At 39.2% G+C, this 15,635-nt stretch overlaps 1 protein-coding gene across 2 annotated transcripts in view; it reads right to left on the reverse strand.

The window, feature by feature from the left end:
• The window catches only part of SPICE1 (spindle and centriole associated protein 1), a 61,875-nt gene extending 53,000 nt beyond the window's left edge, over nt 1–8,875 (reverse strand). The window contains exons 1-2 of one of the 2 annotated variants that reach the window (XM_037057385.1): nt 8,794–8,875; nt 2,036–2,134 (exon numbers count right to left, since the gene is read on the reverse strand). In XM_037057385.1, the coding sequence (XP_036913280.1) occupies nt 2,036–2,134 (99 nt within the window). In that variant the 5' untranslated portion in view covers nt 8,794–8,875. Of the gene's footprint in view, nt 1–2,035; nt 2,135–8,134; nt 8,235–8,793 lie in introns of those variants that run through there. The other variant, XM_037057384.1, reaches the window with a different exon arrangement.
• Nucleotides 8,876–15,635: the final 6,760 nt, after the last annotated feature.

Consider the following 15,635-nt stretch of genomic DNA (forward strand, 5'->3'; position numbering starts at 1 on the left):
AGCTCCAAGCAGCAGTCCTGCGATTTGGCCCTTTCCAGAATGACTTCAGCCATTTTGTTATACAAATTTGGTAAGGCAGGAAATAAAACAACTTAGAGCTTTACTCCTAAGAGAAATATACAGAACTGGTAAAATAGCTGTTGGTGTATTCAAAGACTTTTTTGGCCATGCTTTGTATTTACCTCAAGGCTTTCTCTGCTAAAACTATTGTTCCTTTCATATTCATTTAGAAAATCACATGATCCAACTCTAAGATCATGAGGATTATTTTTAATAATCATAATAGAATTGAGGCATATAAGTAAGTGATATGCTTGGAATTAGTTCTCTTGGAAGAAAATATAATTTCATTAATAATATTGCCACTTAGAACAATTTTCTTTTAAAATTGCCTTTAAATCTAATTTACAAGCCATTTCAAAAAATCTCACTTTTTATCAAAACAATATTATTCAGTTTATCTCTCTTCCTTCATTTAACATTCACTCCAAATGACTTACAACTCCTTTCAAGTTCAGTCTACCTTCAAAAACCATACTTTTCCAGCACTGGAGATAAAAAGTAATTGAGAAAGGTTCTGATGCAATTTCGAATGATGGGTTTCAATTATGTTTTCAGCAAATCAGAATAAAAACCGAACTTCCCAAAATAACCACTCTGAAGGAGACAATATTTATGTTGTGTGCATTTTTTCCCTTCCATCAGTTTCATTACCTTAGAATTACACCCTTATAAAAAATATTTTATAGCCAATCAGATGGCAACAAAGCAAATTTAAACACAGAAGTCTCTCTGTTCCACTTCCAAACACCATCAGTTTGCTCAGGATAATTGGCTAAGATGATTAGTCACAACCCAGAAGATTCCAAGTCTAAAAGAATCTCTGAGATCCAAACTGGAATGCAAAGGCAGCTAAAGCCCTGCTGGTAGGGCTCAGTTGGTTGGAGCATCATCCCACACACCAAGAGTTTGGGGGTTTGATTCTCGGTTAGGGCATACACCTAGGTTGCAAGTTCAATCCCGTCCCCCCACCCCCGCTGGTGCAGGCACATTGATGCTCCTCTCTCATGTCAATGTTTCTCTCTCTCTCTCTCTCTCAAATCAATAAACACATTTTTTAAAAATAAAATAAAATAAAAAGTCCCATGGTTCAAACCCAAGTACCAGGCTGCAGAAGATAAAAATCTCCTTGGTAATACCAGGCAACAATAATCAGGATGGGAGCCATGGATCATGTCCCAGGTACCTGAGACTTGTCTTTTATCTTAAGAGAACCTTTGTACTGCAAACGACCAGCCTCTGAATATGAGCAATAAACAATGTGAGGGGTAAGAGAGCAATGATCATCCACCTTTTCAGCCAAAAACACCTCTCATGTGATTATGGCATCATTGCTTGCTATGGGGAAATATAAAGAATGACCCCCAAAATTCAGACATCAGTGACACGGGTCAGCTAGAGTGGTCTTCTTTTTTTAAAAATAATTTTATTTATTTATTTATTAGATTTTATTTATCTTTAGAAGGGAAGGGAAAGAGAGAGGGAGAGAAATATCCACGTGTGGTTGCCTCTCATGTGTCCCCTGCTGGGGGCTGGTTTGCAACCCAGCCATGTGCCCTGACTGGGAATCGAACCGCGATCCTTTGGTTCACATGCCCGTGCTCAAGCCACTGAGTTACACCAGCCAGGGCTAGAGTGGTCTTCTTAAAGCAGCACGTTCTCAAAGTGAGATGGGGGCACTTTTTAAAAACATACTACCCGATCCTGTAAGATCCCGGCTCTTCAAAAGAAGCAGAGGTACAGCCTCAACTCCTGTGCTTTTTAGCATACAGCCTCAACTCCTGTATCCTAACAAGCACTCCTCAAAGAATTCTTCTCTCCCCCCTGAAACCGAGGATGTAACATGCCCATAAACCCATGCTACCCTGTTACATGCTGAGCCGCATCCGAAGCACTGTCCCGACCCACTGGGGCCTGTTCAGCACACCCGTTCCTCCAGAGCACCGTTACATAGCTTCTTATCCCACAGACTTACATCCCATTCTTGCTTCACTGGTGTTTTCTTCTTCTTAACTTTCAGTGCTTTCCTTCCCCCTCCCCGGGGACTGTAACGGTTCACTCTGACAAATGACATCTAGGAGTAATAAGCATATCAGATTTTTAAAATATAGAAAACCTAGAAATTAAGCACCACCATAGGGGAAAAAAGATCTAGGAAAATAAATTTTAAAACATAAGGAGAAAAATTTAAGCATAATGCAAGAAACAGACTCCCAAAATACTTGGTTCTTTCATTTCACAATTAAGAGAAAATTGTGACAGTTAACTGATTACTAGATAGAAAGGAGGTTTAAAGCAATAACTTCTGCTTATTTGCTTAATAAAAAACTCTAGGAATGCAGATATTATGAAGTACAGCAGAGTGCTAAGACTCAGTCATACGGTTTGTCAACCGTTATATAAATTCACAATTAATATAGAAAACGTCAGTCGCATGCTAACAGTACGAATGCAAGAGCAGCAGAGCAAGAGAGAGACGGCATCTTTCTAAGTCCTCCAACACTGAAGTCGCTATTAGACACATATGCGCTTACCATAAATCAAAGCGGCTAAATTTTAGAGAACAAATAAGTTCTGATACCATTTCTAGGATATGTTTCACATAATACTAAATGGGGGTGATTACTGATACTAAACTGGACTTTGGAAATGGCCAACATTTGCTTAGCACTCTTAAAATAGTAATGCTAAGGACACTGGACTAAACATTTTATTTACAAAAATTTGAAGACTCATAGTCCCCGAACACTAGGACATAACTCCTATTCCAGAACTTCTTTATAAACCAAAATAATTACAGAACTTTCCACCTGACCCCCATATGCCCAAATTATCCTAAAACAAAGACTCTATAGTATTTCTTATGCACATATTTTAAAAAATCATTTAGTCTACTCTAATAAAGATGCCTAAATGCAAGTGTTTCCCCAGAGTTTGCCCTCAGTCCTCTTTGCTCCATGTCCTCTCTCTTGTCAATCACATACTCTTTGAGCACGGTATCTTATTTCAGCGTTTATAATCCAATAAAGGAGACAAATCACATACAATTTAGATCCCATTTCAGTTTTATGATGGGGCTAGTGACGGTGGTGATGATGGCGACCGGACGTCGGTGGTGAAGGTGACAGCTAACACACACTGAGTGCTTTCTACAAACCAGGCACTGCTCTAACCTCCTCCCACATATAATCTCCTTTAGTCCTCACAGTAATCCCATGAAGTACTTACTATTTTTACTCATTTTAAAGACTAGAGAACTAAGATACAAAGAGTTGAACCAACTATGAAGGTAACAGACTAAGTGACAGAGTCATAAATACCATTTTAAAAAATATGGAATGAAGTAGAAGTCCAAACAAACCCTTACATTTATGGTCAGTTGATATTCAACAAGGGTGCCAAGAAACAATTCAATGGGGAAAGAACAGTCTTTGCAATCAACAGTGCTGGAGCAACTATATATCTTTAGGAAAAAAATGAAGTAGGGCCCCTACCTACTTATACAACATATACAAAAATGGCTTAAAATGGACCACAGACTTAAATGTAAGCGCTAAAAGTATAAAACACCTAGAAAAAAAACATGAACATTGGGTTAAGAAATGTTTTCTTAGGTTTGATGCTAAAAGCACAAGCAACCAAGAAAAAATAAACTGGACTACATCAAAATTAAAAACCTGTGTGCTTTATCAAGAAAGTGAAAAGACAACCAAAAGAATGGAAGAAAAATATTTGCAAATTACGTATCTCATAAGGAATGTGTATCCGGAATATATAAAGGACTCTTAAAACTCAAGAATAAAAACACAGATAATCCATTTTTAAAACAGCTAAGGGATTTGAGTACACATTTCTCCAAAGAAGATATTACAAATGGTCAATATGCATGTGAAAAGACGTTCAACATCATCAGTCATTAGGAAACTGGAAATCAAAACCATAATGAGACCTCACACCCAATCAAATGGTTATAAAATGGTTTCCAAAAAGATGGAAACAACAAGCATTGGCAAGAATGTGGAGAAACCAGAATCCGCACATATTGCCGGGGGAATATAAAACGGTGTAGCTACTTTGGAAAACAGTTTGGCAGTTCCTGAAAAAATTAAACACAGAGTTACCACATGATGCAGCAATTTGAATCCTCGAATTGAAAACATATGTCCACACAAAAATCTGTACATGAATATTTATAGCAGACAAAAAAATGGAAATATTCAAAACCTCTGATGAATGGACAAATTTGAATAAATAAACTACGGTACATTCCTACAATGGAATATTATTTGGCAACAGAAGGAAAGAAACAATGAGATTTCCCATGACATGGATGAACCTTGAGGGTATTACGCTAAGAGAAAGAAGCCAGAAACCAAAGGTCACATACTGTATAATTCCATTTACAAGAAATATTCAAGATTTACAAACCCCCAGAAACACACAGTAGATTAGAGGTTGGTGGTATCTAAAGGGAGAAGGGAATGGAGAGTGACTGATAATGGACAAGGGTTTCTTTGTGGGGTGATGAAAACGTTCTGGAATTAGATAGCAGTGGTGGTGGCACATCACTGCGCTACGACTACAGGAGTCCTGCCTTATCAGAATGAAACCACAGAGTCCCAAACCCTGTATACACTATGTTTTCTCCTACACATGCATACCTACGATAAAGTTGAATTTATAAAGTAGGCACAGTAAGAGATTAACAATAATAATAAAATAATTATAACAATATACTATAACAAAAGGTATGTAAATGTTCTCTGTCTCTCAAAATATCTAGAAGTTTCATTTAACATTTGCAGACGGTGGTTGACCACAGGTAACTGAAACACAGAAAATGAAACCATGAATAAAACGGACTGCTGTACGCTAAAAGCCTCTGAATTGTACACTTGTTGGTGTGTGAGTTATATCCCAATAAAGCTGTTATAATAGTAGATGTGGGAAAAATATAACAGTTGTTCAAAAAAGGGTTTCAAGTGTATTTTACTCTTGAAACTCTTGTATTTATCTATGTAACCACTTAGATCTTCATTTATTCTACAGAAACAAAGAGGAGAATCATGAAATGTCAGTAAGTCTAGCTGACGAATTATGCACCCATTAAAATTATATTAAAAATAATGCTGGCACAAGAAAACACATTAAGAGTATAAAAAGTTGAATGTAAAACTGCATCGTATAGTATATTCTCAGCGATGTTAATTTAGGTATTATACTCCGTCTTAGGAGGAAAAGCAACAGATTCTCTCCCGCTGGCCTTGAAAAAGCGAACTGCCATGTCAGGACTGCCTCTGCAAAGGGCCCTGTGGCAGGAAACTCACACCTGTGTGCAGCCTCCAGCAGAAAGTCAGAAGCCAAGACCCCCTTGGTCAAACAGCAGCAGAGAAACAAATGCTGCCAACAACCTGAGTGAAGCGAACCTGGCAGCAGACTTTTCCCAAGTTGAGTCTCCAGAGGAAACTGCGGACCACCAACACCTTAACCACAACTTTGTGACACCCTACACATAGTCTCTAGTTAAACCATGTCCGAACTCCCACATATGCTGTAAGATAAAAAAAAGAATACTGTTTTAAGTCACTAAGTTTGTGGTTAGTTGTTAGGCAGCATAGAAAACTAACATACTGGCCAACTCTAAATTCCAGTCTGTGTACAGTAAAATCACAAAGGTGCAGCCAAGCTGCTGCCCCTCTTCTGGACTTCCTTTCACCAGCCTGCATAAAGGAGAGGCATTATTTCACCAGTTGTTTACTAAGCCCCAATTACACTTCAAACTTTTGCAACATGGGGACCACCTCTGCACTGAAAAGTACTGTCTTGAACATGACCAATAATGGTGACCTCATTTTTCTTAACCCAGGATCAGACTTCGTGGTCTCCTAACAAAGAGATTTTGTGCCACTTACAGAAACCAGATATCGTAAAAGCTATAGTTTACATGCTGACATGTGGGACTGGAGATAATCTGATGTTTACAGTGCTAAGGAATCAAATAATTAGCACAGCCCAGAAAATCTAAAATATTAATAGGTTCCTAATTACTAAAAATCTTGCTCCCTTCTTATTTTTCAGGCCTTTCCAGCTCTAGAGACCACCACTCCTGGAAGTTTCCCCTCCCCTGACTTCCACAACACTCTTTCTCCTGGTTTCTCTCCTTTTCTTTTCTCCATTTTCTGCAGGCTCCATTGGCCCCTCCTCACATAATCAAGACCTTCACCCAGTTCTATACCAGTCCTCTTGTCTTCCCGCTGGAGACCATCTCTCATCCTCCTGTAACTGTGCACACCAGGCCCTGGCTGCACACTGAGACACAATAGTAAAGAAGTCTCATACAGTGCCAGCTCTCATGGAGCTTAGTTTCTAGATCATATCTTCCCTCACTGACCTCACCCACTCCCTCGCAAAGTTATAAATGCACTAGGCACACAAATGAAATGAAATGAGTCACAAATCAAGATTCATATCCTTCCTCAAAACATCAAATGTTCATTTCCAACTCCTTTCTGCACACATCTCCCAAGTCAGAGTCAAAATACAGCTTATTTCCCATGCCATCCTCACTGCCAACCTCTAGTTCTGGATATTTGATTGGCTTGCTTAATAAATGCTGAATTCAGCTCAACCTACAAAATTACCATTCTTCTTGATGCTCGTGTTACCTTAGCATCACCTTCTTTTCCTTCTTGTCTCATAGCCAATCAGATACCAGAATCTACTCTTTCCCTGAAACACCTCCCTCATCTGTCCCTTCCTCTTCATCTCTACTGCAAATGATTTTGTCCAGGCCCTCATTATTTCCCCTAATTGATCTTCCTTTCACTCACTCACTTCATCATTCACATATAATTTTGGTTAGTGTTGTCCCCACACACCAAAGTTGCAGGTTCGATTCCAGGTCAGGACATATACAAGAATCAACAAATATTTTGAAACCATGTGCCAAGAGCCAGCCACCAGATACAGCAGAGAGTAGTCTGCACCCTCCCAGGGCTTAGTTTGTAAGACCACAATTAAATAACTGTACTAAAAGGAAAATATGCGAAGTAAACTCAGTGTCGTGGAAATACCTCACTATGCACAGTAAGAAAAGCCTGCCTCTTCTCTCGAATTACCCCCAAATGTTTAAGCTGAGAGCTGAACTATTAATAAAAGTTAGAAGAGGGTGAAAGAATGCTGGGCAGGACAGGGGAGGGGGTTAAAAAGTTGTGAGAAGTTCAGTTTAACTAACAAAGATTTGCGATGATGAGAGGCTAGAAAGAGAATGAAAGAAAGGCAGGGACCAGATCATGCACTTGCAAGAAAGTCACTTAAGGATTTTAAGCAAGTTTTATGATGGGATTTAGCAAATCCACTCCGGCTGGTAGAAAACTGATCAAAGAAAAATAAGCCCTCTTTCCAAACACCGTCCCTTCCATTGCTATTACCCTGATAAACGGCTAGAGTAAGCTCCAAAGAGTTTCACAGTCCTCGCCCTGCGAAGAATCCAACTCGGCTGGGCTCTCAGAGCCTCTCTCCCCCACCCCCGTCCCTACCACCCCGTGAGGCTTGGCCTGGTTGCCCTCTCTTGCCAATCTTTTTCCTCTCAAATCTCCCACACACCCTAAAACAAAGACCTCGCTTTCACATAAGGGTTAACCATTCTTCACGCTCTGTTTGGAACACCCTTCAGCCTTTCATTTCCTTCTCCACCGTGTAAACGCCCAGTCAATCACTCCTTAAAACTCGTTCAAGCGGCGCCTCTTCCTGCCAAACTCTGACCATCCAATCGCAGTAAATTACCCTCCCGGTCCGGGGTACACTGGCTAGTGTTTCTCCCGCTAGACTGTAAACTGCTTGGACGCTATAACACGGTCCCTCTAATTTCCAGCTCTGTGCAGAAGCGGCGCGTGCTAGACACAACCGCGCCCAGGCACGCCTCCTGAAACGCACTGGCACCCTCAAAGCGGAGTCGTGGGTTCGCTTTCTGTAATAATGATCCTCTACCCAAGGCCACAACCGCCAAACTGCAGCCGGGTCCCCAAAGCTCGGCGGGGGTGAAGGCTGCGGGACTCCGCCTTTTCATCACAACCTGCTTCCTCGTTTTCTGACTGCTGCTTTCCGCCACCAAACACTCCAGGCACCAGAACGGCCCAGCCCGCCACAGGTGAACGCAACCCGCCGCTTCCGGGATGTTGCCTTGGTTACAGAGTCCCACCCATTCTCCTGCGTACATCCGGTAAGGCCAGTGCGCAGGCGCCTCCCATCGTTTATTTTGAGCTGTGGGACCGACAGTTCCTCCTGTGTGCCCTGCATTTTTCCCAAGTGCCCGAAGCATGCGGGGTGTGAGGCAGAGCTTTGGAGGTTGGCAGTGTAGCATTACCCAATTTCTTGTGAATTCTCTAGAAGAAAGATACTGCTCTCTACACCAAGATTCGCATATCACATTTACTCGCTTTCACCTCTTTACTTAAAAATGTTTATTACCAGTGTACCAAAGACTGCTAGATTTCACAGAGTCTAAAAACAGGCAAGGTCCCTGTCCACAGGAAGCTTACAGCATAGTAGCAAACAGCTATCAATGACACAAGTGTAAAATTAAAACTGTGACAAGTGCTAAGAAGTAAGCCTAATAAACAGATACTAAGCTTATAAAAATCTTTGAATTATTCAGAAAAGCTGAAAAACAGAGGGAGCCACATATACAAACGTGTGTGATAAGTGCAAAGCATGAGGAAAAGTCCAGTATACCTGGAGTTCAGAGAGCAGGGGAGTTTGGCAAGAGGTCGGCTGCCCTTGTAGACCTTGATTGCAGGCATGTCAAAGACTTCACAAAGCTGTCCTGAAAAACAGAGTGAATTTGCTTCAATAAGACATCTTCCTTCAATCTCTGGTTTTCTGCTATTAAGACACACATGCACATGGACTGGCAAATACATGTTCAACATATAGATGCAAAAAAGTAAAATACAATTTTAAAAAACTCTGCCTTTTAATAGCTTCTCTCTGATTAAGGAAGTTTCATGTAGATATATCCAATAATCAATGAATATAATTCCCTGCATACATCCTCTACTCACTGCCCCACTGACTTACTGCAACACCTGACAGAAGTACAATCTTGGCCCTCCCAACACTACTTACTAAGCGCCTACTCCCTTGCAACTACAATCAGAAGGAGAAAAACAACTGGCCAAGCAAATATTATATTCATGATGACTGATTTCTGGTAGGCCCTTCAAAATGCCTGAAGACTGTATCACAGATCTTTGCTCCACTGATTCTCCTAACCTTCTAAATGACAACTTTGTACCTTCTTTCAGTGATCTTGCTTCATACTTCACTGACAACTTCCATAAGATCCAATTATTAATTCAATCCTCCTAATAGCATCTTTACACACAACCTGCCTTCTAGAAGCTAAAAAAAAAACCAAACACAAAAAATATGAAGAAAATTACATCAAGTATATAATAATCAAGAAGGCAGCAAGAAAAGAGGAAGACCAAAAATGAGATGGATCGACTCTACAAAAGAAGCCGTAGGCCTGAGTCTACAGGAGCTGAGCAGGGCTGCTGAGAACAGGATGTTGTGGGCATCACTCATTCATATGGTCACCCAGAGTTGGAGTCAACTCAACAGCATGTAACATACACACATAATCATCAGATTGCTCAGAACCAATGATTAAGGGGAAAAATCTTAAAAGCAGCCAGGGAAGAAGGACATTACAGAGGAACAAAACAAAGAACAACATCGTATTTCTCATCAGAAGCATTACAAACAAGTAGACAATAACACATCTGAAACATATTGAAAGAAAAAAACTGTCAACCTAGAATTCTATAATTGTCAAAAATATTTTTAAATGAGGATAAAATAAAGATGCTTCCACATGCAACTGATAGAATTTGTCATGAGTAGACCTTCAATATGAGAAATGGTAGGTGGGTACTTGAAGCAGAAGAGAAATGGTATCAGAAGGGAACCTAGATCTATACAATGAAGAGCACTGGAAACAGCTACAAGAGGTAAATATATAAGACTCTTTTTCTTATTAATTAAATCTCTTTAAAAGAATATAGACTACTTAAATATAATAAAAATGTACTGTGAGGTTTATATGTAAAAGTAAACTACATGTCAACAGTAGCATAAAGGCCAGAGAAGAGAAATATATCATAAAACAAGTTTCAGTAAATGCAAAATGATTCATCTTGAACTTCCTGCCAAGATGGAAGCATAGGTAGATACACTTTGCCTCCTCACACAACCAAAAGAAGGTCAACAATAAATTTAAAAACAAAAATAACCAGAACTGCCAGAAAATTGTATGGTATAGATGTCCAACAGCCAAAGAGTTAAAGAACAATCATTCATCCAGACTGGTAGGAGGGGCAGAGATGGGCAGCCAGAACGAAGAGAATTCATAGCAAGGCAGTGGCTGGAGGACCACGTAGGCTAGGCAGAGACTGTCAGAGCAGGTGGTCCCACATTTGCATGTGGATAAATCGGGATGAGCATCTGGGGGAGTGAGACAGACTGCACAACCCACGATTCCAGCACAGGGAAATAAAGCCTCAAAATCTCTGACTAAAAAGCAAAAAACCTGTGGGGGTTTGCTGTGGCAGGAGAAACTCCCAGCCTCACAGGAGAATTCGTTAGAGAGATTTACGGGGTCCTTGAATGTACACAAACCGACCCACCCAGGAATCAGCACCACAAGGGCCCAATTTGCTTGTGGGTAGTGGAGGAAGTGACTAAAATCCTGCCGAAAGCTCAGCTAGCAGCATTGTTCCCTCTTGGACCCCTCCCCCACATTTAGTACCACAAGGAAGCCTAGTAGGTTGCCCCACCCTGGCAAATACCCAAGGCTCTGCCCCTTACTATGTAACAGGTGTGCTGAGACAAAAAATATATATATATGGCCCAAATGAAAAAACAGATCAAATCTCCAGAAAAAATACAACAAAGTGATGAAGAGATACCCAACCTATCAGATGCAGAGTTTAAAACACTGGTAATCATGATGCTCACAGAAATGGTTGAGTATGGTCACAAAATAGAGGAAAAAATGAAAGCTATGAGAACTGAAATAAAGAAAAATGTACAGGGAACCAACAGTGAAGGAAAGAAAACCAGAACTCAAACCAAAGATTTAGAGCAGAAGGAAGAAATAATCATTTAACCAGAACAAAATGAAAAAAACAAGAATTAAAAAAAAGGAGGAGAGGCTTAGGAACCTCCAGGACAAATTTAAACATTCTAATATCCAAATCAGAGGGGTACCTGAAGGAGAAGAGGAAAAGGAAGAAATTTAAAACTTATGTTAAAAAATAATGAGGGAGAACTTCCCTAATCGGGCAAAGGAAATAGACTTCCAGGAAGTCCAGGAAGCTGAGAGTCCCAAAGAAACTGGACCCAAGGAGGAACCCACCAGGGGGCATCATAATTACATTACCCAAGATCAAAGAGAAGGAGAGAGTCTTAAAAGCAGCAAGAAAAAAGGAGACAGTTACCTACAAAGGAGTTCCCATAAGTCTATCAGCTGATTCCTCAAAAGAAACCTTGTAGGCAAGAAGGGGCTGGAAAGAAGTATTTGAAGTCATGAAAGTCAAGGACCTACATCCAAGATTACTCTATCCACCAAAGCTATTATTTAGAATAGAAGGGCAGATAAAGTGCTTCCCAGATAAGGTCAAGTTAAAGGAGTTCATCATCACCAAGCTCTTATTATATGAAATGTGAAAGGGACTATCTGAGAAAAATGCGATGATCAAGAATGTGAACAGTAAAATTACAAGAAACTCAAAACCATCATCAACTGAACCTAAAAACAAAAACAAACTAAGCAAACAACTAGAACAGGAACAGAATTACAGAAATGAAGATCACATGGAGGATTATCCTTGGGGAGGAGAGAGTGGAGAATGGGGGAAAGCATAAATGGTAGGTACAAAATAGATAGGGGGAGGTTAAGAATAGTACAGGAAATGGAGAAACCAAAGAACGTATATGTTCAACCCATAGACATGAACTAAGGTGGAGGAATCCTGGTGGGAGGGGCAGTGCAGGGCAGAGGTGAATAAAGTGGAGAAAAATATGGGACAACTGTAATAGCATAATCAATAAAATATATATTTTTAAAAGCATTCAATTCATAGTAGGTATGCTCTCTACACACAATGAAATTAAATCAGAAATCAATAGCATAATTTTTTGACAATTACCTCACAATTTTGGGGAAAAATATACACTTCTAACTAAGCCATTAATCAAACAAGAAATGAAAATGGAAAGTACAATATATTTTGAATTGAATGAAAATGAAATACAGCATATTATAATTTATGGAATGTAACTGGGAATAGTACTTCAAAAGAAACTTATAGAACTAAACACTTATGTGAGAAAAGTTCTCAAATCTATGACATCAGCTTCTACTTTTAGAAATTAGATAAAAAAGATCACGCTAAATCCAAAGTAAGAAGAAAGAAATAAAAAAGGTTGAAGCTGAATCAATAAAATAGAAAAGCAAAAATAAGAGAGAAAACCAATGAAACTAATAGCTGGACTTTGAGAAGAGTGATTAAATTGATACACCTCTAAACAAGTTGATCAGGAAAAAAATGCATATAAATTACCAATATCAGAAATAAGAGGTGACAGACTCTACAGGTACTAAGAGAATAATATAATATTTTGAACAACTTTATGTCAATAAATTTGACAACATAGATAAAGTGAACAAATTCCTTTAAAGACATAAATTATTAAGCTTTCTAAAAAAATTGGATAAACTGAATAACCCTATATCCACTAAAGAAATTAAAATTGCAGTTAAAAAAAAAAAAACTAGAGGCCCAGATGGCTTCAGCAGTAAATTCTACCAAACATTTGGCGGGGGCAGGGAGGGAGGGACGTCACTAGTTCTACACAAACACTTAAAAAATTGAAGAAGGAATACTTCTCAACTCACTCTATGAGGCCAAAATTACCCTGATAGCTGAACCTAAGAGAGGCATTACCAAAAAAGAAAACTACAGACTAATACCCCACAAGAATATATGGGTACAGAATTTCAACAAAATTCATGTAACAAAATAATTATGTTGAGTGAAAAAAGCCAGAGAGAGGAGGTGGAGGAGGTGGGAGAAGGGAGAAGGAAGACACATACTGTGTAGGTCTATTTATATAAGACTCTAGAAAATGAAAACTAATATCACGACAGAAAACAGACCAATGCTTGCTTGGGAGTAGAAAGGAAGCAGGGAGGAAGTAAGAGAGAGACTTAAAGGAGGAGGGAAACTTTAGAGCATGGTGAATACACAGGTAATGTGTATATATATATATATAAAACACAGTTGACATGTGTGTGTTAAATATGTGGGGTTTGTTGTGTGTCCATTATACCTCAGGAAAGCTCTTTATTTAGCTTTCTCTGAGTGGTCCAAATAGGAGCCAGATACGCTTTACAAACCATAAGATTTCCTACTTCTATTTAGCCCACCTGCATCTTCTAATCAGAGTGTTTCTGAAGTCTTCTCTTTGTTTTACTATAAACCATGTTCACACTCCTCCTGTTTTTGAGTCTCTGCTAAACACAAATGGTGGCTAAAATCCTTCCTATATCAAGCTCTGAATAGTCTCTGTTTATCCTCATGTTTATAGTTTTTTGCTTTCACAACTACTTATATTTTTATAATATTGATTTTTTAATATTGGGAAGATTCATCTCGACTACTACTGAGATGAATCATTCTCTTTGTATTTTCTAATTTTTAAAATGTAAAAATACCTAAACTTGGATATAAATCATATGAATCTCTGGTTAGTGGTAAAAAAACAAACATTGATAAGCTGCCAGCCATGACCAAATCATGACCATTCCGATTGTTGCAGAGGCTATGATTTGGCTTCCTAGACTGATTGCTGCAGAAATTGTGGGTCAAGTTCTATTCTTATATATGGCCTGGCTATTGTCTCTCTGAGTATTCAGTCTCTCAGTCCCTCCTTTTGGTCATTCTCACTTGCAAGAATTTGATCAATTCAAGGAAGGCTAGAGATCCCCATCTTCACCATCTGGGAAAATCCACTTGTCTCCATAGGGTCCTGGATTGTGAGATCTTCTTGACCTTTTTATTGTTTTTACCATCATGACCTTTTTACCATCATGACAATCATCTGACAAGAGAGCAGGTGCACAGATGCATTTAAGACTCCAGGCAGAATGCAGTAGGCCAAAATCATGGCCATTATAACAAAAACAATAACAACTAATGGTTCCTATAAGATGCTTCAGATTCAGGAACCCCAATTGCCCAACCCGAGCCAAAAGAATAAATGCCATAGGTCATGAAGGACAAATTTACAGGGTCAAGGAGCTTTATCCTTGAGACAATGCATAGCTTATTTTACCATGATCATTTCATTAATCCAAGAAGTATTGGCAGTGGCACAGACACCGCCACGACTAGCAAGCAATAAATAAAAAGCAATCTAACTGTCTACCACTGCTCATGGCAATGAGCTAAGACTCATTTGTATTCCATCTAGGGATTATGTAGTATCATTAATAACTCCTGTCAAAGTTAGTGATAAGATTCTTACAGCCTTTTCTATTTGCATAATTTTCACCATCAGGACGACTGCTCTGATTGTTAGTATAAACAGTCAGTAATTCTTCCAGGTAGAGTACCTGAACAATCAAGGGTGGCCTCCTTTCGAAGCTTGTATCTGAGTCTGAATTTATATCCTTGGCTGTTTATAGAATTATAGTCTCTGGGTATAAACAAGTCTTGGAATACTATTACTGAAGTACATGAAGTATTAGCCTTAGGCAAACAAGACCATGTGTCCTGGCCACAAAGGAAGTAGTAACCTGTAGAGGCACATGGACATCCATGAAAAAGATGGTCACAACATGAAGTCAGAACCAAAGCCTTGCATGTTTGGGTCTCTATTAGTCTCTTCCAAGTCGCAAGTATTTGACTCATCACCCTACAAAGTTTTTAAAATTCAAATTTAGAGTTACCTGGGGCCTGATAAATACATTATAGTAATTGGTTATTTTTCTGGGAGAAGGGAAACTAGTAAAATCATTCATTAATGTGTTTAAAGTCTTTTGTCCATGTGGGTTCAAGTAGAACCACCATTGGTTATAATTCCTTGTGATTTAATTTGGTAAGACTAGAATATTCCAGAAGTTTATATGGTGAGGGTGCAGGGATGGGTGGCATATTCAACAATAAGACTGAGGGCGGGGACTACTACTATACAAGATAACCTATGAATGGTGTTAGAATGAACACGTTCTAATCTAACAATTATACTAAAGTGGGGAGAGAAAAGAGGCCATTTCGGGTAGAAAACACCAGTGTTCTATAGTAAATGAGGAGGAGAATGATTATCAACAAGCAAGTCAGAAACAAAACAAGAATTCAACAAGGTTCTCCATCCAATGTCTTAGGTAGGGGGTGTCCATTATCTGAGGCCATGTGCTTATTCCAAAAGTCTTGGGTCAACTGGCTATTTCCAAAGAGGTTGCTTCTAGCGATCTCTGAGAATCCTTAGCTTAAAGTGCCGTGTTGGGG

The sequence above is a fragment of the Sturnira hondurensis genome, unplaced genomic scaffold (assembly GCF_014824575.4).
Source record: "Sturnira hondurensis isolate 20B ecotype Veracruz unplaced genomic scaffold, ASM1482457v3 Scaffold0009719, whole genome shotgun sequence".
NCBI classification, from domain to species: Eukaryota; Metazoa; Chordata; class Mammalia; order Chiroptera; family Phyllostomidae; genus Sturnira; species Sturnira hondurensis.